Below are 26,220 nucleotides of genomic sequence, written 5' to 3'. Positions count from 1 at the left end.
CAAAATCCATAACAACATTTTAAGGTTTAAGCATTTGTTTAAAGTTAAAAAGTTATTGCTTAACCTTGCCAACAAAACACAACATGGTAACTTGGTTGTGCCAGCTTCCCAGGGCATCCACCTAGGGGTGGGGCATCCATTGCTACCCCGCACCCCCTAATCTATGAAAAAAAAATTCAATATGTAGCAAATTATCTTGATGCAGGTCACCATCAGCCAAAGTTTGTTTTTTAGAGCACACTGTAAAAAGGCAAATTGGATTAACACCAAATTGTATGGCTTCAAGCTGTCTTTGAAATTATTGCATTATTTTAAAATTTACATTGCAAAAAGAAAACAAATGAAAAACCTCACATAAATCGGCAATACTATAATAGTATAGTACAGTAATCCTGCAAACAGCAACAAAATAAATTAATCTTATCAGCGGAGTTAATGCGAACAGCCATGAGGAGAGCTGTGCCAAGACTGAAAAAAACTAAAATGGATCACCTTATACACGGAAGAATAACAAACCTGATGTGCACATTTAGCTGGATCAGCACCAGTGTGCCATTCTTTGTTGGCCCGCAATCAGATCCATGCATTATTCACAGACAAAATCAGAACAGTGTTGCAAAATTTAAATCAGTTCTATTGCTTTTTTTGTGTAACCCTCCATAAAACAACAACCAGTCATGCAAAAACAAAGTTCCCGGCAAAGGTTACAATCAAAAATCTCTTTAAAGCAATAGATGAGCATTGGCACAAAGGCTAGCACAGCACACGTGCATGTTACCTGCCTTTTAATGATTGCAGAAGCAGCTCTTTCTTATAGTCCTGGACCTTCCAAAAGCTCCGCAAAAAGAAGCAAAATGCTAAAGAGTTTGATTCATAAAATGATGCTCCTCCCTAGCTGGATTGCAGCACATACGTACACTCCCATTCAACACATCAATATGAGACGAGGATGCTTCGCACTGTGTCTCACCCCCTTTCAGACTCCCCTCCTCCCTGTCCTGTGTGCTGCCTCCAACATCACACCCCACCTCCTCCATCCCGCTCATCCCTGCCTCCCCCATCTAAACAGCGCTTCTTTCTCTGGCCACAAAGAACGGCTTGGCAGTGAACACGGGTCTTCATTTCGAGCAAAGCTGCAAAAGACCTGGACGTTGCTGCCGTGAAAGCCTCATTGGCAGCGCGTTCGGGGCTGTGTGGGAGATTGGATATTATGTGGGGGGTGGACTTGGGAAGCGTGCGTCCTCGCTGCCCTTGTGCTCTGTGAGACCTGATCCTTCCACCCCCTCCCCCCATGCTGTAGTATGACATCACAGTTTGCAGTGTTGTTTGTACTAAACACTGCATTAATTACATGTAAAATTCTCGCCTGCCTTTCTTCCACCCTTAACAGTATTTTTTTTCCTGTGGTCCATTATAGTGGGATTCAACCTATAGCTGCTTCGTGACACCACACAACTGCTGCTCTCTGCAGGCCACTAACATGAACTGCAGGTGACTGCAATTATTCCAGGACTGCAAGAGAGCGTGCAAATTCGCCTTGACTGACAGCTCCCTAACGCTCCGATTAGCTTTGGCGCATCGCTAAGGAGGGACAAATTGCACATACACAGTCGGGTGGTCAGACGGACACAGTGTTTGTGTAATTGTCCTTTATATTGCAGCTCCCTAAATTGGGACACTGCCTAAAGAGCTAACCCTCCTACTATGAGACAAGAGCAATGCTTTGAGGTGAATGCTAATTTCAGAGTAAATGGAATGCAACATTAGCATGCAAATGGAGTGATATACCATGGTGGAATTTTAATACATGTCATGTATGTTTTGGAATGCTATTAGGTCAGGAAGTGTTGGGGGGCCCTGAGGTGTTGCTCCCCTCTTTGGTGGAGATTTTCATGCATGCCAGATCCACCACACCAGCATCTATCAAAACTCAAACACAATCTGCTTCTTCCTCTGGTCGTTGAATCGGTGGAGGCTGGTGTCTGTGGATCTCACTCTGCTTCATCTGTCCTTCCTTCCTTTCCTCAGTCTCTCCTTTGGTCTCTTGAGGTCTCCCTAATTTGTTGGAATTTAGATGTTTCTGGGGTTGATGAAAGACTCTGGTTGGTAACCCGGTGGGTAGTAGGTAATGTCTGGTCGGTGCTGGATTTCACTTTCCTTTCTTTTCTTTGATCCTTCCTCGGGTCTCCTGACAACCTCACGACTCTAGCTGGATTCTGTAGTATTCGGTTTAGGTGAACGGTATGGGATTTTTAATAGGTTTTAGGTGAACTAATGAATACACCCTCACACGCACGCACACATGCATATACAAAATAAAAAATAATAAAAAATAAAAAGAGAGCAATGATGATGAATTGTCAAATCGGTAAAATTACTGAATGAACTCTCCAGAAAAAAAAAAAGGAAGTGGTAGCTAATTTAGCTGATGCTAACTGAGTGACTTGCCAATCATGAAAGAGGGGCGTTAAACTCAAATCATGACAAGCATTAAAGGTACTAAAAATATGATCACAAATATTGCCGGCGTTGGACCGAAACCTCATAAGTCACAATTTGATCAATTTGATATTTTTTCGAAAATCTATTCTGTTGGTCAGTCCACACATGTGGGTGTCATTTTTGCAAATTAAAGACCAATCTAAAATGTTGAAAATGGCTTGTTCCGTTTAATGATGTAATGTTAATGGTTGTACAAACAACAAACATGCGTACAAAAAGCCACTATTTTGGAGGTGCAAGGTTTCGGCCAGACGGCAGCAATATATTGTGTGTATAAGTACATCGCATTACCACTAAAGCAGGGTACACAAAGACCAACAACAAGGCCAAATTTGAGCACAAAGCCGATAAGGCAATTTACCACACTGCAATATGAATAATTCAATAATTTTTAATTTGATTAGAAACCAGATGGAAGACAGATGATTTAGGTTAAGAAAGTGTTTTAATTTAGCAATATTAGCTGACCATTATGTAGCTGAGCTGCGCTTTTAGCATAGCTACCAACTAAACTTTCTTTGAATGTCACAGCAGCCACATTAAAGATGTCGACTTAAAATGCTCATAAGCTGATTCCATGTGGTTTATTGTCAAACTAATAGGTGAGATCACGGGTTTAAAGCGGTTGCGGGAGCTGGATTAAGAGATTACAATTGAGAAGGCTAACAAACTGGTGGGAGTGGGACAAAAAAAAGTGTGACATGCTGCTATAGATGTTATACATGTTATTACTGGGCCTAAGGGGTCCCTAAAATATTTGTATGTACTATACGGAAAACGCAAACAAGAATATAGGTCATTTACATTCAGACTTTTTTTTTCTTTCTTATGGGGCTTACCTCAACATTCCCAAAGTCAGCAGTCTCATAGTGAAAGTGGGCGCACTCTGCCAGACGGGGAAAGTGACCTCTCGGAAACGTCAGCCTACAAACACAAAGCACAACAGCATCACTTTGCTATTCTCATGCTTAAATGAACGGAAAAGCGACAGGGACGAGAAAGCGAAGAAACACAACGGGGGGGCCCGAGCTGGCCTGGATAAGAGGCCTAATTTGCAGCCCGTAATAGCAGGGAGCACCTACTTCTTCATGTTCTTGACCTTCATGCTCGCCGTGCTGACGCAGGAGCGCAAGAGGGGCTCGGCCGTGATGTCATCACTCCGCGCCTGACAAACAAACAGAGCAAACGTATACGCTTAACACGCAGAGTTGACTGTTGAAAAAAAGAATGTAGCAAATATGCTATTTTGTGTCAATATGGGATATGAATGCACCATTTTGGTTACCTCTGCTAAGCAAGAAGAAAGATTACAGAACAATTACACACAAAAATAGTAAAAATCCATAAAATTTTGGGTCCAGATAGTAGCGTTCTTCCCTCAGAATAAGTTTTTTTTTTTTAACTGTCCACTGCCATCATTTTACACCATCCACTGCTTACCACACCATTGCAGTATTAAAAGGTTGCGAACAGGCAAGACATGCATTTATATTTACAATAGAAGTCAGTTGTTGCTAACTACTGCCTCGTTCTTCCTCATTCTGCTGAAACAGCTGCAATACCCGCAACGTGGTCAGACATACAAACACAAACACCCTCTTCTGTGAACAGGTTAATCTTGTTCGAGGTTTCCGTATTTGACATTTAACAGACCTGCAGTATGTCAACATTTGAATATTAAAGTCAGATGTAAAATGCAATGAGCTCATCTCTTAATCTCCCTCAACCAACTGGATGATCATGTCTGCAAAGAGATGCATACGCGACCATGATCTGAGTGCACTTAGTGTTTTTCCTTCCAGCGTTACATTTCCACCCAGGACTCTTGACATAACAAGCACTTAGTTAACAGACTATATAGGGCAATGACATCACCTTTCAAGATAAACTACAATGTGGCGTTTTTCATAAAAGAGCACACTTTCATGAGTGGGCCACGTGCAGACGTACACCTATCTATGCGCCCTTCTGTTCATCGACGTAATCATCGTGTTGTGAATGACCAGGCCAACGAGTGCATTTGTGTGCGTAAGCGTGTACCTGTATCTGCTGTGGTTGTCTCTCATCTGTAGGGCTGCTGCTGGTAGCTTGAGGTAAGACATCGTCTTTGTTCGGCTGACTGAATGGTGCCACGTCTCTGCAGGAGTACAAAATGGAGATGAAGGCTTTAGAGAGAAAGCTGTCTCTTTATCAGTCCAACTGAAGCAACATTTCAATTTGTACTGTGTCTTCATCGTGTTTTTATAGTCAGCAAGCACAATTAGCTAACTACTTTGTATGCATGTGTACAAAATGAAAGGCCTGCCTCCTAATAACTGTAATAAACCCTCGGTACTCTCTGCAGTGGAGTACACAAATGTTCTAGGCCAATATACAAGGCAATTGAGATTTTTGCTTGACCTATTTAAGACACCTGGGATCACTGAAGCCTCAAATTGTGCAAAGGTATGAATGTGAGTGTGAACTGTTTTTTTTTGTCTATGATTCCTGCCATGACTGGTGACCAGTTCACGGCGTGCCCCACTTCTCCCCCAAAGTCCCACAACCTGATTTTTCCTCATAGTTTTTATACTGACAGTAGTCTGAGCTGCTTCCATCTGATCAAACTGCAATTCTCTCACATACAGTAGAGGGAGCAGGTGAGTCGACAATATATGTCACCCTCAAATCATGACACTGCACTACCCTGGCCCAGTCATTCGACATGTGACTGATAAGATAACAATATCGCCAGTAAGACATGACAAAGCAGACAGGAAGTGCAGCCTCTCTGTGGCTTTTGTGTTTGCCGAGGAAAGTGAAGCTCACCTATTCAGGCGACTATAAAGGCGGCCAACCACAAGTCGAGCGGCTCACAAAAGCCCGACTCCAAATGTGACTCAGTGACTTAGGGTGAGGGGGAGAGGGTGAGGTCAACTTTTATGAGCAACAAAAAGACGAGAAGGACGGGCCACTGCGTTGTCACACTTATTCAGGGTGATGAGCTCAGTGACATGAGAACACTCATTACTCATTGCAACGTGAAGTCACGCTGCTTGTGGCCGTAGCAATAAGACGACAAACATGTATTTACCTTGATGCTGATTCTATATGACTTGTTGTGAGTGCAGAGAATAAGAGATGGTCTCACCCCTCAAGGACGCGACTACTTCCCGGGTGCCCCCGGGGCCGTGAGGCAGCATTCTCGATCACCGCGGCAACCACGCAGCCAGCCTCCATGATGCCGTCGTTCTGCAAGCGCACGCTGCCTGAAACGTGAGGGGATGGAGGGAGAGAAAGAGAGTGCGTTAAGGCAAGTGGGTGTGGGAAGAAGGGAGCTTTTTTAGAGTTTGCGAGACGCGAACCCACTCGAGGCTGTGACGCGCGCTCGCCTCGAGTGTAATATGTGATGATGTCATGCTACGATGCCGCCAGCTGACACGGTGATGATGCACGTTGGGCTGCACAGTCAGGGGGAGGGGTCTGCTCGCTGAAGGGAATGGTATATGTTGGCTAGAAAAACAGTTGTGGTAATAGAGGCAAATGCGAGAAAAAAAATGCTGATTAATTAACTACACATTCTAAAAAGATTTGGGTAGAAAAATAACCCAAATTGGGTCAAAAGGGGACTGCTACTTGGGTCAATTTGACGCTATTTTCTGGGTTGTTTTGTAAAACGGTCCAATTTTGGGGGGATTGTTATGTGCAAAACTACCCAAGAACATTGTGGCTCAGTCAATTTTTGACCCATCTGTTTTTGGAGTGCAGTATCTGCGCAACAGTCCACCACAAGCTATTTAATAAGTTAATCACAGATCACATTATACAGCGGGACTTTCATTTAATGGACCAGGAAACAAAATAGTGTCTTGTCCAATCAAACGCCCCTTCGTACATTTAAAAAATGTTAGTTCATCAACAGAGTGTGGTCACATGTTTCTGTTACTCTTGTCTTACATTATAGTAGACTAGAGCAGGCTAAAATGTGTCAATGTGGTGGCCATGTTGGTAGTGGCGATGTTCCCATCAAATGTAATGGAAAGCATGGACATTAGCTTAGCATCAACACAAGCACGAAGCTAGCCGGTTTTGGTACACTTCAGGTATTTTTTTTCTATGTTTGAGTGAATTTCACTCGGTGGGCTTTTGTAACCTAACCATACATCTGTACCCTTTTGGCATGAGGAAATACTATTAATTGGGGTTCAATAATTATGCTGCATTCGAGGATGGTCGGAAGTCGGACTTTTCCGATTTCAAACCAGGAAGTGTGTATGGGAACGCACCCTTGAACTCGGAAATTCCACTTGCAAAGTCGGGGGAAAAAAGGACCCCGACTTCACCGACGAACTACAAGTGACGTCACGCTATATTGGCGACCCCATTGGAAACACAGACCGTGAATTGTAAAACACAATTTATAGTATAAAACTAGATAGCTTTCTTCATTCATAAATATTCCGAATTACTTCACGTAACACAACGTACGTGACAGTATGCATCTCAATGCATGAAATTATACGGTGAACTACTGAACCGTGTGAAATGCTTATGAAATAAGATAAAAACAATAAATGAAGCAAAATTGTTGGAGGTCAAAATGAGTTTTGAGGACCAAAATAAAAAACTATTGATCACTATCCGTAATTTTGTTTGTTTACTTTCGCCACAAACGCTTTCAGGTCGGAACTGGGAAAAACCAACTTGACTTGACTGACTTCCGACCATCCTTGAATCCTAAGGCAGTACATTGGTCCTAAGGCAATACATTGGTAAACAGGAAGTAGGGCTGAACGTTTTTGAAAAATAATCTAATTGCGTTCCATCCATCCTCCGAACTACTCAATCACAAGCAATAATTTTCAATCTATATTGCAATAAATAATACGTATACCTATACTGTATATAATATAATATATATATATTTTGGGTTCATAGGCTAGGCTCAAGACTAGGTTCAGTCTTTATTTTAGTGTAAGCTTGAACGAAAACAAAGGCAAATGAACCATGAATTAGAAAGTCTGTTTTTTGTATCTCCTTTAAGTAAAGTTGTTCACTTACTAAACACTTTGACACTTGCATTATTTTCAGCATTAATTTCAACAACTTCAGAAATTCTACTAAACAAATGAAACATAAAGCTAAGTCTGTAAAAGTCATGGGCCGGATGACAACAATAATGCAAATACATCTGTGGCTATACCACTACAACTTTTTGTGTTTCATGAAACAATGACATGTACAGTACAGGTCAAAAGTGTGGACACACTTTCTTATTCAATGAATTTGCTTTATTTTCATGGCTGGTTACTTTGTAGATTCTCACCGAAGGCATCAAAACTATGTATGAACTGATGTGGAGTTATGTACGGAACAAAAAAAAGTGAAATAACTGAAGGAAAAAAAAATATTATCGATATTTTCAAAATAGCCATCCCTTGCTGTGGTTACTCTTTTGCCTACTTTTGGCATTCTTACATCAGGGAACTCCTTAAAGACTGTTGGAAAACGTTTTCAGGTGACTACCTTCTGAAGCTCATCGAGAGAATGCCAAGAATGTGCAAAAAATGTAATCAGAGAAAAGGGTGGCTATTTATTTATGTATTTATTTTATTATTTGCACCTTTTTTGTTAAGTACATAACTCCAAATGTACATAGTCATGAAAATAAAGCATATTATTGAATGAAAAGGTGTGTCCAAACTTTTGGCCTGTACTGTGTGATATGTTGATTTGAATTAGATTCATTGTTCAGCCCTAATATGAACTTCTGTAGCTCCTCGAATGTGATACCAAACGTCTTTCTGCAGCTATTAGCGACTGATATACTCCCCTCCATGATTACTACTCCTCTCTTTATGTACTGTAAACAAACAGAAGGAATGCATTGACACAGTGAAACCAGACTCCCTAATGGCCCTCTATGCAATCTTCCCATAACTAGCTTTGCACTGAATGCTTGGCGACAAACAATGAATGAGAGCATGGGGGCACAAAAAGCACTAAAGGGTCAATTACATTTAAATGCTGAAGCAGTTTGAGGTCGTCACTAATCAACATTGAAATGTCGGGAGTGGACTCAACGCGAGTGCACTTTCCCACCAGGAACGCCGCTGGCTGGCCTCGAGCCTCGCTGGCTGGCTGTTGACGGACTTCCAGAAAGCCTGATGACTCAGCAGAATGCAAGCAGGCGGACAGGACCAGAATGCAACTCATTTGCTGGAAATACCTTAGACACGTAGTTTGAATTAAAGGCACATGCCTCACCCTTGATCTTATCTTTATTTACAATATCTGCGCGAGTGGAATTACAACACATTCCTCATTGGGATTCCATGTTGGAAAAATGCGGCATACAGGTCTAATACTTGGCCTTGTAGACTGCAGCATCACACGCATGGAGGACATGCTGTATTCTGCAATGTGAAGGCTAACTGTATGTGCTAAGAATGCTAAGATTTGTCCTGCAGGCTAAATTAATCAGGTTAACTACTTCACTGGGCAAAACGTTCCGTACACCTGTCAGGCCAAATAAGATCAGACTTGATCAAAATATAAACACTCTGCTGTCAATATGTTTAGCACGGTGTTGCTCTCAAGGAACTATCGTGGGTATAAAAAGTCTATACACCCCTGATCAAATTCCAGGTTTTTGTGATCTTAACAAAATTAGGCTAAAATAGATCATTTAATATTTTTTTAATATAATTATAATAATAAACCAATCACATTCGACAAATGTTAATGGAAGTCAGCACACAACTGACATGCAAAGTGCCTTTGCCCAAATAAATTTTAGATGTTCTAGTAGGATTTTCCTAACATTTGTTTGTTAGTAGAACGATTGTGCTAACATTGACCGTTACGTCGAACTGTTCTTAATTCTCTCCACCTTGACAAAGGACACAGTTCAGAAAAACAGCTGCCGCCATGAAATACTGTAGCTACTGTGTTTTTTGGTGATGAACAAACTGGTGTATTGCGTCAAACTCGAATTATACTCAAAGCGTTGAAGCTTGGTTTCATCAGATCAGAACAAATTCTCCCAAAAACATGTGGCAAAAAGTGTTATGCTGCGTTCAAGCAAAGTTTGAACTTGTTGGCCCTGATCGTAAAAAAACTGGCATTTGAACAGGGGTGTGAAGACTTTTTCTTTTCTTTTTTAAACGATACTAGTAGGAACATAAAATTAAATACCTAAGCACCCGAAGAAATGGGTGAGACGCGATGCCGAGCTTGAGGCAGCGAAAACAGTTCACGTTGATTAAGTCAGACATGAAAACAAGGCACACGCTCTGTGACAAGGGTGTCACGTTACCTAGCGCCACCGTGGTGTTCTGCTGGTTCAGACGCCGCAGTAAATAAGGAACGCTTTGAGATACCAACACTTAAAAGGTGTGTGTTGTTGTTGTTTTTTAAGCCGCATAAAGAGAGATGTCTATCTGATGGCCTACATGGCAAAAAAAAATAGGACAAGCCTACTCCATGCGGGCTGTTTTTGAAACGTGCTTCAGCTGCTCCAGTCTTGACAGGACAAATGGCTGCCTACATATTTTCTCGGGGTAAACATGAAGAGATGAGCCTGATTAGTCACGGATACTTTTGCCTATATCCCACCACAAAATGTAGCCAAATGGTCATCAATACTGCATAGTGATGCAATCGGTGTAGGCGTCTACAAGAGTCTTAGTAAAAGTTGCCTGGTCTATTTTTAGCATCGGAGGATTAAATTGTTATCCTGGGTGAGAGACGGGCGTGTTGATTAAATATTTGTGGCTTTATTGTCCACAATTTAATCAGAGCGTGCTTAATCGCCGTGCTCTCTTGCCCCGGTGTGACGGCGAGGAGATTGAGCCGCTGTGTGAGACGACATCAAGTTAATCTGGCAGATTTGGAGAAGATTACGCGATCGTACGAATAACCCCCCCCCCCCCAACTCTCCCCAACAAATGAATTTTAAAAATGGCTGGAAAGGAAGAGGGGCGGGCAAGACGCCGCCTCGGGCAGATTGAGAGAGTCAAAAGGTTCCTGGGAGGCTTATTTGCCTCCTCTTGCCACCTCATCCTCAGTCTGAAGTCGTCGGTGTGGACGGAAGGGGTTGCCATGGCAACCATCGGCCTCCTCTCCACCGCTGGCCCGTGTTGACTGCATTCCACGGTGCAACAATGCACTCTCACTGAATTACTGTGAGCTTCTAATTCGCCGTACATCACCTACAGGCAGTGTGCTCAATAGTTAGCACATTTAGCACTTTATAAACCCACATTTGATTGCATTTCCTTGATTGATGATAGGGAAAATTTTCATAATTGATCGGTTGGGATGGGAGCACAGGAAGAAGTGTAACCCAGTATTGCATTTTGGGGTTCCACGTAGCATATATTGTACTGCGCTATATTTTTATTGAACCACAAAAACATGTCACGATTGTCAAGGAAGAAGTGAATTGCCACAAAGAGAAGAAACGGGCAACAATGTAGAGAATGGGTGGCCTTTTTGAAAGCCTATTGACAATGATCTATCAACCCATTCACTGATTGCACCTGTGCATTTCAGCAACAGACGCTCCAGCTAATTTTGAGAGCACTTATGAATCGCTCATCTGCTGCCTTCGCCGGACTATGACCATCTGTGGAGCCGTGAAATGTCCACCTACCAAAGCGCCACAGTCTTCATACTTCTGCGTTTGTCCTAGTTGACAAAAATAAGATGGTGGTGGATGAGAATAGCGATTAATATCGGCTCAGCTTCAGCTACGTATTCTAATTTTTAACGTACCTGATTATTTTAAGAATAAATTGATCTGTCAACTATATTTAATTAATCAATTAATCGAATGAACTTTTTTTTAAATTCCATTAATTTATTCTAAAACAAGACATTATTTCAAATCAACAGTTCAGAAAAATGCACAAACATAAAGTGATTATGAATCAGTTACTGGTTTGGTCCATAACATGTGAAATGGAATGGATTGAATAGGCAAACATGTTGATCATTGTCCCCGCCCCAAAAAAACGCATATGTTGCAAATTAAATACAAAAATAATCAGTCTACTTTCATGAACGAATACAGACAAATTTACAGATGAAAGGCTGAAATTTTAAGTTAAAGATTCATCCATTATCAAAATAGTTGTCGATTAATTTGATAGTCGATTTGTTGTCAACTAATTGATTTATTGTTACATCTGTAGCCCCTTCTGACCCGCATTTTTTTGTGCTGGGCAAAATTTCTTATTTTTTTGGGCTGATTTTTACTCTTTTCCCACATAAGAACAACATGGGAAAAAAATTGGGGGGTTATCTAATGTTTTTAGTTGTTATAGTGGACACCAGGATAATATGGCTGTAACGTGTTGTAAACTTACCAAGCTTATAGGCAACATTTTTAACATGAACATCTACAAATCAACTTGCGATTGTGATTGGTTAGTTAAGATCCAATCATGAACCACAAGTGTTGACAACTTGACATAATCCAATTTATGCATTTTATTGGTTTAGACATGCAAATATGTAACGTCCATTAGGACCATTTACGGGCCTGAAAGGGCTAGACAAGGGATACGAAAATTTGGGCAAACAATCTTGCTGTGTTAGGCAGCGAGCAAAATATTTGTTCACCATACTTTGCAAATTGTAATCTGAGTGTGACCACAGTTTGATATCACGTTTGTTACCTGTGCACTACCTGTTAATAATACTAGAACATTTACAAAATCAAACATTTACAGGAATATTATATTGCGTTAGGTGTCAACTGGGTCGTTAGCAGCTAACTGGGGTAACTTCTCCCCAGGTGGACTCTGACCTGGAGCAGCAACAACGCAACAGCTGTGTCCTCCCCACCCGCTCGGCACCGCTCACCTTGTCACACTTACTGCTGCTGTTACTGCATTACAGCAGTATGTGTGTATCGACTGTGCAGTATAATGTTTGCGTTACGTGATGTCATGATGTAAGGATGAGGGCGTCCTCCTACCTGCTGCGGCCGGGCGTCCTCCGCTGGTCTAAGCCGCCGAAGGGAGAAGCTCCTCGGCATTCGCCAGCATGTTGTCCGCATGGTACTGCATCGACGCCTGGCTTGCACACGACTATCCTGACGGATGAGGTAGACGTCCAAAATGTGAATGAATAAAAAACGAAATAAATAAAAAAAAAACGCAGAGGAGCTCCTGCCTGACTACGGAGGTTCTTCTCTTCTCTGTGCGTCTCACTGCACTCTGGCACGGGAGCGCGCACGACACCGCCTCCGTGCCCGCGCCTCGGATGGATGGCGTTATAACGCGGGTGGTGTACTTTCCCACGCCGAGTCACTGCCAAGGAACCAGGCTATGAAGGGAAGTCGAAGAAGGCGTGGGAGAGTGCGTGGGGGGCCTTTTTTTTCGTAAGGGTCCACACAGAACAGAAGGAAGCCCTCCTTCATCCAGCACGAGCGCGCTCGCTTATATAAGCGAGTGTGTGTAGGTGGGAGGTAGTGCTTCATGCTAATACCAACCGTAATCAAATTAATTGCAGTTTTAGATGTCATGCTTGAATAATATTATATATATATATAAAAAACATATATTTTCCTCAAAGCTTATTAATTTGGCCACAGTAAAGTAATACATCGCTATCAAAACAAACGCCATTACCTAATGGCAGGTGTCGGATTCTACTTCCTGGGTCACGTGACACGTTTCCCCCGAGGACACCTGTTGCTGAGCAGTTAGGAAGGGATCGGCCATAAGTGCCCCATTGACTAATGGGAAAAATCGGCACGTGTAGTCACGCCCACTCTTTCATAACCCGGAAGTCAGAGACAAGCATAAAAACGCTCCAAAGGTTTGTTTCCTTTGCTACTTTATTGTTGACACAAGAATTTAAAAAGTAAAATAATTAGTTTTTTTTTGTTAAGGAACATAATTATACCCCCCCCCCATCTTAATATCCTGTCTTTATTTATTTATGTTTAGGCTATAATACTTATAATGTCCAGGCATTGTGTTTTGTTTTTATCTGGGACAAACGTCAGGAAATTATTCCTTAGACCAAATTAAATGGTTAAAATGGCTGTCACTGGATAGCAACACATTTTATACAGTAATACAAATACAATACATGGAGGAATTCATCTAAATGTTTCATTTTTTTTTAATGGTATGGTGGGAGGAGTTTCTTTCCTTAATCACACTAAGTTATTTTCAATGTTTATCCAGTGGATTAACAGGTGGTTACCCCAGGTGTATGCATATGCTTTTTCATGTGTTTGTTTCCCAGCATGCCTCTGGGCTCAAGAATTGGAGTAAAAGCACAAAGGTCATTCTCGTTCAACTTATTTGTTTGTCTTGTTCTACCTAAGCCTCCCTGCAATAAATATTTCCTTTTGTTAAAAAATTAAACATTAACTACAAATGCTATACTTGTTTGCGTATGGGCTCTGAGTTTAAGCTATTTGAATTATTAATTAGCTTTTAATGTGATTAAATGTGTTCTGTTTGACTGGAGGACATGTGGGCAAAAATGCACAACACTTACACCCTGTGTCTAGCATGTGTACTACACTCTTTATGGAGTATTGTGATATACGTCTTCATCAATTAATCAAACAATCAAAGGTTGGACTACACACCTCAGTTGCTCCTTTATCAAGACGATTATACAAAAGCATACCACCAACTTTGTTGGCTCTCTTTGGTTCTGTGTGGTTTAAAGTCTACATCCAATACTTAAGATCACCTAAAAACGTTTGTTTTGTTACTCTGATAATTCAATAATCTCTCAGTGAAATAAAAGTGGTTTCAGATACATTTTGTTGACCTCAAGCACAATTTGTTTTCAGTCAATAGAAAAAAACGGTATTAACTGTATTCTCATTTTAACATCATATGCTCCAATTTACACCAGCAGAAAAACAAAACAATGTACAGCTATATATAATGAAAATGCAACAGGGAAGACCTCTTTTGTCTTTTTTTATTATATCAAAATACAAAAATTTGAGAGAAAAATTCCTTATGGGACTAAGCGTTGGACATGATATGGTGACATGAATGTGTTCATATTCTCGCAGGCACGCAACATGTGGCGAGGATGAGCTGGGATGGTGCGCTCAAGCCGCCGTAACCGCCGCCTGTGGCGCTTTTTCTCCCCTTAAAAAGGCCGGGGGTTGGAAGCAGGCCAGAGTGAGTGAGTTTTTTTTTTTTTTTTTTTACATTGTAGCTTGTTTCTGTTTCTTTCACACTCACTCACACACTGACACACAAAAGAAAATGACTTTACAGATGCCACTTGACAGCGGTGTGAAAAGTAATACAAATATCATACATAAGGCTTTGGTACAGCACCATACAGTATGAGTTAATTGCTCACAATGTGTCCATGTTAAACCTGATGACAGGACGGAACAACAAAAGAGTAAATAAACTGGTTCATTGCGCTGAGATATTTACAAATGTGGATTTTGCACCCAAACACAGAATGTAAACATGTGATGTACAGCACAGAGTTGGGTGGTTGAATGGAGGATGGAAAATGCACATGTTTTCCTTTGAAGCACTACGTGGCTTGCTTGCTTGATTATGAGCATGTTACGCTAAAACAGTTAACAATGTAGTGCTTTTTTTTTTATTGTAGCCTACAATAATAATAATAGTAATAATAATAATAATAATACATTCTAGTTCCTCAGTGCTGGTACACATAAAAAAAATGGAGACTATATAAAATACTACATATTATTCTAGGTTTCTGTCCATCAACAACCAGCTCAGATGTCTGTGAATGATTGCTAAATGTTTGTATTGTCTCTACATGCAAGATTAATACAATAAAAAGAATTGTTAAAGTATCACCCCGACAGGAGCTAGTGAAGCAGAGAAGTTGTGACCAAAAAAAAAAAACAACAACAACAACGGAGCTAACAGTACGTCCAAAGCAGCCCTCTTTAACACTGTACATGTTTCTTTTTGAGAATGCAAGAAGAAGAAAAAAGATCTCGGAAGACGAAATCCATTCCTAGAAGTAGAGGATGTGTGAGCTTTGCGTGCACAAATGTGGCTAACTGGTACAGTACTACAAGGAATACAAGAAGACCCTTTGCACTGTGACATCACACCACTGCGTCCTGCAGTTACCTTCACTTATGCTAATGACGAAGTGTTAAAACATGAGAAGGGGTGTGGCATCTTTGTTGGGATGTTGGATGGGGCTAAAAAGTCTGAAAGGCTCTCTTCTGCTAATGCTTTACCACAGTTTACCATGCGTTGTGCCCTCAAATAGTAGTGCGTAATGGTGGGTTAGCCTACTACAATAATAATTGTTAATAATCGCCATTATGTCTGCATGATTAAATAATTAGAAGGCATTTGTTATAGTGGATATGAAAAGTCTACACGCATCTGTTCACGCACTTTTAACGCCAGATTTGTATTGTATAAAATTAGACCAAGAAAATTTATATATCCTGTAGAACTCAATGGAATGAAAAAATATCTCAGTTGTTTGTTTTTATTTTCCCTCTCAAAAATATATAGTTTTAGGGCTGTGCTATTAATCGAAATACAATTAAAATTGTAATTATTACACTCGACACTTACAAAATTAGCATAATCGAAAAAAATAATATTAATACTAATTTCGAGTTGCTTAAATTTATACATTTGCACCCTTTTATTTTATTTTTAAATAACAAATTCAATACATGTTGTTTCATCCAAAAGGAACTTGCATACTTATAGTGTTTCAAATAAAAACATTTGTCTTAATATTTTTTTACGTTTAAAAATGTTCTCGTTTTGTACCAAAAAATAAATGATCGTCCTAATCCTGATTTCAATTATTACCAATGTAATCGTGATTAATGTTTTCTTAATAATTGAGCAGCCCTAGTTTCAAATGTTCAATTGAGTTTTATGGAATGGGTGGGCCTGCCATTTAAACAGGGGTGTGTAGAGTTTTACTATCCACTGCATTTCTTCTGAAGAGAAGGGGGTGTTACACATCTTTTGGGAGTGTTGAAGGAGGCTTCATTTATGATTATTTATTTATTACAAAGCCTGGTTCCCAAACTGTTTATTTCCATGAGGAATGGGGGAATGTGCGTGGATGAAAAAGCTTGGCAAAAGATTCATTTGCGGAAGTGGCGTGACGTCACTGTGAAAAGGTTCCGTTTGCCGGTGGGTATGTGGCGAGAGACGCCCCTGCAGTGGTGTGCTTAAGGGGAAAAAATGCTGTTAACTTGAGATGGTGGACCTACTGGTGAATCCCCTCATTTAGGCTGGGTTCACACTCTCAATATCAGCATTACTTTTTCGAGAGGGTACCTTCGAAGCACAGACGCACACATACACGCTATAGAAACATGTTGAGGTCATTTGAAGGTCACAAATCTAATTGGGGTTTTTTTCCCGAGTACACAACTATTTTTTCCAGTATGGTCTATCAACACCATCGTAATCAACACGGCTATAAGAGCGACGGCTCTAGTTTTAGCAGGGCTCTGCCCCCCCCCCCCCCTCAACCTGAAAAACCAAACAAAAAAGAGGTTGTAGTTTTCTATTCTACAGCACCACAATGTTTTGAACGTAGCACCAAGTCGTAATGCTGAGAAGCCGCTAACACACTCGTAAACACTACGTATTGTACACCGCTAACATTTGTTAGCTTTGGTCTTCGAAGCTCCTTTTTTATGCTGTGTCTGTTTCTGTATTTCTGTATATGGAGTCGATCCGGCGATTTCTCGGCTTCAGAGGTAGTATCGGAGCCGTAACGTTTAATGGTTTTCCAGGAGCACTTGCTTCTCTCGCCCTGTTGTGTTGAAAGCAATGGCGCTATCCGACACGTTATTTATTTATTAATAGATAGTAGCAAAATCCCGATTTACTGTGACATAGGGCTGGGTGAATTTGGATTCATCAAAATGATATATTTTTTTCGAATGAAAGTTTTTGTTTATATTTGCCCACAACATATAGTGACAGGTGTCCTGTAAGACTTTTCTAATGTAAAATATGCGTCAATAAAGGTTGAGGAACACTGGCAGAAGCTAGTTTATAAAAGCAATCAGTGTTGCCAATAACGTTTTCAAATCTTTTAGTAAAAAAAAAAATACTGCTATGAACTGCCATAGAAGGGAACCATGGAGTCACTTGCGCAAAAGACGTTTTTTCATTTATATATATATTTATTTCTTTAAGTCCTTGTTATGTCTAAAGAAAAAAAACTACTAGTATTCTTTTTTTTTCTGTGGAAGTTGATGCTGGGAAATGCAATGAAAAAAACAGCAACTAAAGCAAGGGGGAAAAAACATACAGCTAAACTTTGAATTGATGTCATGGTTTGCAAAAGGGGAAACATTTGTTCAAATTTTGAGGCCATATCTCCCAGCCCTACTGTCACAGCTCTGTTGCAGGACTTTTGCAGGGTCTGCGTGAAAGTGGCTATAGAAGTCTGCGTCTAAAGCTTAACATTTTTACAGGATAAAATATACAAGCAGAAGCAACACACGCTAATATTATTACGTTCACTCCTCTGGGGGTTAAACCATGTGCGCTAAAAGCATGACAAACGAGGCACCTTAAAATGTTTCCACTTAAAGCCGCACTGTAAGCAAATTTTGTTTAATATATATATACTGTATATATATATATATATATATAATTATATAATCTAATTTCTCTCTACGTTTCTCCTGTCATTTTTGTACATCCTCATTACAAGGTTTTTCCGTAAAACACGGTTTCTCTTTACAAATACGATACATGTACAGTACATAACAAATATAGATCTTTTTTTGTTCTTATACCAATTTGCGTGGGTGCTCACTTTCAGGCAACCATCAGTTTTGACTTATCATCTGTGGCAAATTTCTTGTCATATTTGCATGATTGAAAAAGCATTTCAAACAAAACAGAGCTTGTAAAGGGGCCGAACAGTACCGAACAATTTGGCCTGGATGCAGGCTACACATTTAAAAAAAGAAAACAACGTCAGCGGTCATTCAATGCACTGCGACATCGGAACATTCATTTCCTGTACAGCGAAAAACATACATTCATTATCGGCTAGTGTCAGAAAATCAACAAACATACAGAGTAGTAGCTAGAAAGTAATAAACATTTGCTAAACAGTCGTGGCGTTGGTTGGGGTTGAGTACAGTGGACCCTCGGGACTCGGACGGATGTCAAATGTCGTGATTGTTTTTTTTTGGGTGTGTGTGTGTTTTATCTTTGGCCTTTTTTGTGCGTATCCATAATGATAAGCCAAAGAGGCAAATGGCAATGGTAACAATAGAAGTAAAAAACGGAACATATCGACAAAGGCGCTACTCATCAAAGGTAAGGGTAACGATGCATGTGTTTGTATTCTAACTTTTTCTTGTGCTCTACTCTGTAAACAAATACAGTGCAGCTCAGCCTCTGGATAGCAGATGCCGTGGCTAGCGTTATGCAGTACATAATAGTCTACTTGTTAACACGGTTGAAACGACATCACAGCAATCTCAATTAAGCAAAAAATAAAGATCAAAATTATTGCACTTTTATAAAAATAAAAAAAAGATTTAATCTGTTATACATTATTCAATAGTCATTTTTATTTTATTGTGCACATTTTTTGAGCATTTCATTTATTGAAGAATTTTCATTTAGCAATTTGCTGTTTAATATCCTGTTAAAAACAACATAGGAGATTTTTTTGGGGTGCATTTTGCATTTTATTTATTTATTTGTTTATTTGATGTGACGAACCATGACCTAAAAACAGGTACGTACCAACCTGCTATTTTGGGGGCATGATTACACCTGTAACTATGATTAATTTTGTTTGAATGTGATTTAAAATAGTATGTGTGTTTTATGATTCATCTTCTAGAAAGGATTCAAGTGATGATTCAAAACCTGAATGATGCAACAGTTGTTCAATTCGGACTTCAACCTCAAATTCTTGGAAAAACATGTCTTGAAAGTAACATAAAAATGTATGTATTTACATCATAATTATTTATCATATATCAACATTTGACCTTAATGAATATTGTGAAGCACAAGATAAAGTGAAGTCGTTGCTAAAATTAGCCGTAACGCTCTTTGCTAGCAAACAGCCATCCTGCTATTTTCCACATTTCCAGAGGCATAAACATGGACGCACGCAACATGGAGTCTAATGCTAGCCTTAATCGCTAGCGCTAGCGAGCCGCAATCCAGCTAGCTTCTTTGTTTACTACTCTGTTTCTACATTTTCCTGGGAGCTACAACTACATGGATGTACATAAGATCGTAGCGTGACCATATATCAGTCCAAACTAGTCAACTGGAATGTAAATCATTATTAATGATGCCGTCTTATGTGCCTTGGTAGGTGCTGCCATTTTGGTTAGTAACAGGCTCTCTAGTTAAGTCTTGATGTGTTTTTATAATAATGTCTATGAACTGATAATTACCTGGAATTGAGATGGTGGACAGACTTTGTTGAACATTTGATTTTCCCAGTCATTTCCACCATTTCTTATGGGGAAAATAACTTTAATAACTGCTGTAATAACTTTAATATATTTTGACTGCGTTTGACTCCTGAGGGTCCGCTGTATTGTATTCATTGCTTTTAGCACTTCCCAGCTTTATGAGGCATTGCATGCTTGCTAAGTTCCTATTTAACATGCAGCACCTTTATTCCGTCTGCATGAACTTTTAGTTATTAGTTCATTTATTTGCCTTTTTCCCCTTTTGGTAGCCCTGTGCATTTCGCGTCTACTTGGAAATGTGCAGCCCAAACTATAAAAAGCCAACAAACAAAACAAACAGGAGTCATGCTTCCTCTCTGGCAAAACAGAAGAACAGTAGTATTGGGGTCCTCCCGGCGATACTAATGTGAGAAGGCGACGGAAAAGGCAAGTTTAAGCTAGAAAAAAGACAAGCGCAAAGGCAAAAAAAGGCACCTCCAGATGTGCCACGCATCACGAGGAAAAGTCATCCTACTTAACATTTTACGATTGGTCACCCTGTTCATCTAAAACCCCCCGACCGTCGGTGAGTCCGATCTCATAACATCGACACATTAAGACGCAGTCTCAGTGGATAGTACCGCTAAATAAACACAAGCTAATAGCGAGAACCGAACGCTAGCTAACGTGTCAGGAAAAAAAAAAGCACATTGCGTGATCCAAACCTTATTATTAGCTTCTTTTTTTCTCCATATGTAAAAAGGTCAAGTACGTACAGTATACCACAAGAATTACAGCAACTCTGCGTTTACTCTGAGGTATATTTGGTGGTAAGAACCCTGTGTTTAAATACTGACACTATTTGTATTGTAGGAAAGTCGGTGATTGGACGCACCGGGCATAACAGTACACTGTATCACTGGAAAAACATATGGACCTCCGCCCGCCCTCTCCCGTGTGAGTGAAAAAAACCTTCTTTATTACTGTAGAACGGAACTTCACTCCCTTGTTTTGACTATTTATATACATTATATATCTTTTCAAGTGAGATGAGGGAAGCCAAACCAATTGTTCACGTACTCACGTCGACGCCCATCAGCTCGAGAGATGATAAGAAAGCTATCAGCTTGATACTAAGATCGGGATGTGGTGGGGGTGGGGCGCAGCAGGCTGAGGTGGCCTTAAATCGAGTTCAATGGCTTGGCAGGCCCCTGGGTTTAGCGGAGGGTCCCGTAATTGAGGCCCTCCGAGTCAGCGCCGGTCAGGATGCCCGTCTGGTCGTCCTCGGAGCGCCTGCGATGCAGCAAGGAGGTCAAATAGAGATAGGGGTTCTTCTTGGTTTGCCTTTTCCTCGTCCTGCCGAGCACCTCGTCCCGGTGGGGCGTCTGACATGGCTGCTGGGTCTGAGAGGGAGCCGCACCTGAGGGGGTTTCGGTGGGGTGGGGGAGCACATGGCACCACCACTTCTGTTACGACAATGTTCTTTACGGTTGACTCAACAGCCACATATTTGGTTTGTTTTAGCATGTTAGCAATTAGCACCTACTGTAGTCGTCTAGACATCTGATCGTGACACGTCTTCTATACACCACTCGAACGAAGATCTTACGTTCAAGTTATGCAATTTACTCATTTGCTCTCAACGTATAAAAACGTTCTATCGCCGACCCGCTCACTCGACCATTGAAAAGCAGTTTGCAACAGCCGAGTCCAACCCAAGACACGTTTAGGACCGCCCCCTCATTTGAATAACATTTCGGGCTGACAGGGCATCTGCAGCATGAAATAAATAAATGTGAAAGCTGAGCGTTTGTATTTAATGATTGATATTTAATCCTCTTTATATAATAAATGTATAATAATTTTATAATAGTAGATATTTATATTTATTAATATATTTATATATATAGTTGTTTTTATTTCAATTTTTTGTATTTAATTTTTCAATTATATTTGTTATATCCTTTTGTTTATTTATTTAATTAATTAATTTTAAATTTTGGCAGTTTTGGTCCTCCATACTGGAATGGTCACATACCAATAGCTGTTTTTTATTTATTTATTATTATTATTGTTGATTTTAACACTGATCTGGTCTCCAAGTCAGTTAGTTCAGGATACACTGTCTCCACAAGTTAGTTGGGATAAACTCCTAATTTCCCCCGTAACTTTAAATACGACAATTAGTCGAGACAATGCAGAAATGTCAATTCAAACGTACCGGTTCTCCTCACGGAGATCGCATTGTTGTTGTTGTTGGTAGCCACTCCCTTGGCTTTAGTGATACAGTGGTGTAGCAGTGCTGGTAAACTCTCAGACCCAGCAGCAGCATCACTAGCCCCACCTAGAGGGTCCCTGAGGAGAGCATACAAAAAAAAAGAGAGAGAGGTACAGCACATGGCGTCCCCAGATTAATCCAACACTCCATCCCATAAATCAAGTGAAAATACTGAATAATGGCGGCACACTGGTTGCACTGCTACTGAGTGGTCTGAAAACTCCACATACTATATTAGCACTGATGGATGATAAGCGTTAGACACAATGAGGTAGGACAGAGAGAAACAATTGACACACTTGAAGCAGTCATTACATGAAAAACCCGATTCCCACAGTCACTTGCTTTATAAAATCGACTTTTAGTATAAATTTGTTGCTGATACAAACATTAAATTACAGTTTAGTTCCTGTTCATAAAGTCAGTTGAAGGTTTCAGTCTTAACATAATGACTGCTTCAAAAAGGTAAAATTGGCCACTTTTCCTATTGATGGATAAAAATAATGAATAGGCCTATGTCTAAGAAGGATGGGGGGGGGAGGGGACTTGAGGCAAATTACCCCAAATATTTTGATTTCATGAGTGACACACCTCTACTGTATTAGATCCTTAAGAGCACTGACAGAATCATTGGAATTGTATTTATTAAAAGATTTGAAATGGAAAAAAGAAATGTCTACTCTAGTGAAATCATAACATGGGGGCCGGCATCTTGTTGGCGTACAGTGCATTGTGGGGTGACAAATGGCTGAATTGCTTTGCTCGTTGCCGTTAAAACGGGGTCATTGCTTTATCGTCTCCAGTCAGAATTCTCCCTAATGACCACGCTGGTCAGCCAGCACAGTATGCCTAAATTAATACCACACAAACAGTCATGTAATTTCGTTTTCATTGGATTGGACACATCATCTAAGCATAAAGTGGAAAAAATATGTGAATCCCAAGAGCCAGGCTAATGACTTCTTCAAGAGTTAATTGGTGTCCGCAGTCAGCCAATCGAGAGATCAATCAACTTGAACAACAAAACATAAAGGACTACTTTTGAATTTTATATTCTCAAGAAACACTGCCCGATCTGAATCCTGCCTGGTGCAAAAGAGCTCTCAGATGACCTACTTGCTAAAATCTTCAAGCTTCAAAGACTTGATTGCAAGACGGATTGTGTATACATGAAGAAAGTTCAGCAAATATGCTACTCTCCATAGCTGTGGAATACCAGTAAAGATAACTGGATGCGCACGAGTGCAGAATGCTCAAAAGACGTAATGAAACATTTCAACATGTCAACTAATGACTTTAGCACATACCAACATGGAAGGAAAAAAAAGGCCTTCTGGGGAGAGAGAGCGACTCAATAACACTAAACATCTCAAGAATATTGCTGAATTGATATTTCCCTAGGTTGAATTTAGTTCCCGGTCCGTCCCTGAATAAAAACATAATAACTGTGTGGTATTAATTTAAGAGAACTGTCTCTTTTTGTGACTTTATTGAAGATCAGATCAGATTTTATGATTTTTTTTTTTGCAGAAGTCTAGGTAACTTTTTCTTTCCGCCTGGCAACCAGTCCGGGCCTCAATTTACACCGACAGCCCAAAGTCAGCTGTGGTCAGCATCTTTAGCGTAATAATAAAAATATCATGTTCTGCTCCGATTGTCCATTTTTACACTTTATGGGACAAGAACAAATGATAAAACAGCAAAATGGCTGCCCCCATGTCTTTAAAACGCTAATCCTTGAAACACAACGAATACCCCTTTAATAAGTACATTTCCAATCTTGACAAAAAAGGATCCAGTTTGTGTATTTTCACTTATTTAGAGTTGCAAAATGTTGTTGCTTTCCTCATAGACAGATGCAACAATCTTGAATTTAAATTGAGGCTCAAAGCGGCGCCAAAGGGCCTTATTGAGTGTTCAGCGAGGTCATGTTTAGGAGCCCCACATGGATTAACTGATCTTTTTAGTGATGGCATCCATCGCTTGCTGCTGTGGAGAGAGAGAGCGAGAAGCATTAGCAGAGAGAGGGGAAGACAAATCTGGGGGGTGGGGTGGGGTGGGGGGTGCTGGCTTCAAAAGCAGCACGCTTTCCATATAGACATGAACACGGTACAGCACACGTTGATTAACATGAACACTGCGGCACAAAAGGCTTCACCATGCCGACGAGAGGAGATGGCAGGAAGAGGAAAATGGCCGTTAAGAAGGACGAGTCACATGGAGGGAAAGGAGGAGGATGGCTATTAAAAAACGGTCACATGACGGAAGGAAAGCACAAATGTGACAGAGAAGTCAACTTTTTCTTGTTACTTGTTTGCTCATATAGAGAGAAGTTTAGAAAATGCATGCATGGCATTTTGCACATGGAACAAATCTTTAAAGGGGAATACTCCTTTCTATCATTCAAGTGCGTCCTCTATTGATTCAAGGCTGCTTCTTTTATTTTTTTTTGTAGTATTTACGCCCAGGTAAACATTTCAAGCAAAGCCACTCGCAAGCCACAATGGCCGCAGCTTGTGCCGCAGCAGGCTTACGTTGCCTTTAGCGCTACTATTGACAAATGCGCCCTGCGGCCGTGATGATTACAGTATTACCATTCATGTCGCTCACTTGAATCCAGCACAGAGGCACCACCCAAAGCGATTCCCCTTTAAAGGAGCGAGTGATTCGAGCCCTCCACCTGCTGACCCCCTCCCCTCTCAAACATGGGTCCAACCCTTACCTATTGCGGCGTGGGGGGCCGGGTCACAACGCTGCCCAGATAGCTGAGATCAATCAAAGACAAATTAGGTAAGACCCTCGCCCGCGAGCAAACAGCGGTCTTATACACTGCTACCACTTTCCCTCTGGGGACCATTGACGTGCACCAGCCAGGCCTAGCTTGATGGTTGGCGAGAGGGGCCATGAAATATATGGGGCATACATAATGTACATTTTTTTATTTAATTGCTGCATATGTGATTGTTGATATATTAATAAAAAATAAAAAAATAAATATATATATATATAAATATATATGTAGGTGCACTTGAAGGCACAGATCACTTGTACTAATTGGCTAATAAATTCATTATGAATGCTAAAATTAAGTAAAGCAAAAATGCTTTAAACAACAACTGCAGGGCGTCCTCAGTTCATGAGCGCAATTAACATTTACATGGTCACACAGCAAAACAAAGCACGCTCAGCTACTACTGTATTTCATATTTTACATTGTTTTATTTTATGACTTTTACATGTTTTCTTGCCAATTATTGACTGAGATTATTTTTGTTTTCCTACTGTGTTAGCATAAATTAGTAACAGACTATGATGCGCTTCGGCTTATGAAAATTGGAATGGAATGCCGTTGTAAATCAAGGACATCTGTTCATATTACTTTTATCAACTACAGACGTGACCAATTCTGAAAATAATAGACAGTATGTAGACACTATCCTTTGTTTATGAAATTTGTCCAAATTTGATCAACAATTCTGATATTTTGGTACAAGTTTTATATCAAAAGTGGAATATAAATTCAGAATTTAACCAAAATTTGTTGCATTATGCCTCTTCATTCAACTAAAGACTTAAGCATTTAAATGTTTTTACATTTCATTATATTGTATGACAGATCTTGGATTTCTATCTCCACTGCTTCCTATGGGAACAAATTTGAGTTTGACTTTTAGACTGTATTTCAAAAATGGTTCTGTTTAAAACAACCTTTATCTGAGGTACTGACTACAATTACTACATTTCACTACAAAAATATTTTTTGTAAAGATATGGCCTTTTATTTTTTTATTACGTAAATAACTATTTTATGGTTCAATATTATCCAGCAAATGCGCTATCCAAAGTACTTTGCCGATTTAAATTGACTTGCATAGGACAAAGAGACTAATTAAGATACACATATGCGTGCTCAATGCTATTCCATGCCTTCTGCATATTAAGGAACAATATGCGTCCTAATTACATCTTAATGAAGCCATTTAAGTCAAATTTACTTGGAATATATAGAGCAGACAGGGAGAGACTATTCTCTAGT

At 40.1% G+C, this 26,220-nt stretch overlaps 2 protein-coding genes and 1 long non-coding RNA gene across 7 annotated transcripts in view; 1 reads left to right on the top strand and 2 right to left on the bottom strand.

Annotated features, from left to right (window-relative positions):
- The window catches only part of LOC147171420 (uncharacterized), a 29,155-nt gene extending 16,231 nt beyond the window's left edge, over positions 1–12,924 (bottom strand). For 2 of the 3 annotated variants that reach the window (XM_086079723.1, XM_086079724.1), the window contains exons 1-5: positions 12,467–12,924; positions 5,633–5,750; positions 4,543–4,639; positions 3,585–3,667; positions 3,342–3,426 (exon numbers count right to left, since the gene is read on the bottom strand). In XM_086079723.1, the coding sequence (XP_085935849.1) occupies positions 3,342–3,426; positions 3,585–3,667; positions 4,543–4,639; positions 5,633–5,721 (354 nt within the window). In that variant the 5' untranslated portion in view covers positions 5,722–5,750; positions 12,467–12,924. Of the gene's footprint in view, positions 1–782; positions 944–3,341; positions 3,427–3,584; positions 3,668–4,542; positions 4,640–5,632; positions 5,751–12,466 lie in introns of those variants that run through there. The other variant, XM_086079725.1, reaches the window with a different exon arrangement.
- Positions 12,766–20,974, top strand: LOC147171419 (uncharacterized). Its single transcript, XR_015095487.1, has 3 exons — positions 12,766–13,311; positions 14,540–14,651; positions 20,780–20,974. It is a non-coding gene; the product is annotated as an uncharacterized LOC147171419 (long non-coding RNA).
- igsf9ba (immunoglobulin superfamily, member 9Ba) overlaps positions 14,425–26,220 on the bottom strand; it is a 56,818-nt gene continuing 45,022 nt past the window's right edge. For 2 of the 3 annotated variants that reach the window (XM_086079726.1, XM_086079727.1), the window contains 2 exons: positions 22,128–22,261; positions 14,425–21,326 (listed from right to left, as the gene is read on the bottom strand). In XM_086079726.1, coding sequence (XP_085935852.1) covers positions 21,124–21,326; positions 22,128–22,261 — 337 coding nt within the window. In that variant the 3' untranslated portion in view covers positions 14,425–21,123. Of the gene's footprint in view, positions 21,327–22,122; positions 22,262–24,906; positions 24,950–26,220 lie in introns of those variants that run through there. The other variant, XM_086079728.1, reaches the window with a different exon arrangement.

The sequence above is a fragment of the Leptonotus elevatus genome, chromosome 7 (genome assembly GCF_054856555.1).
Source record: "Leptonotus elevatus isolate MCC_2025b chromosome 7, RoL_Lele_1.0, whole genome shotgun sequence".
Classification (NCBI taxonomy): Eukaryota; Metazoa; Chordata; class Actinopteri; order Syngnathiformes; family Syngnathidae; genus Leptonotus; species Leptonotus elevatus.
Note: the sequence above shows the minus strand (reverse complement) of the source record. Positions and strands in the feature narration are given on the sequence as shown.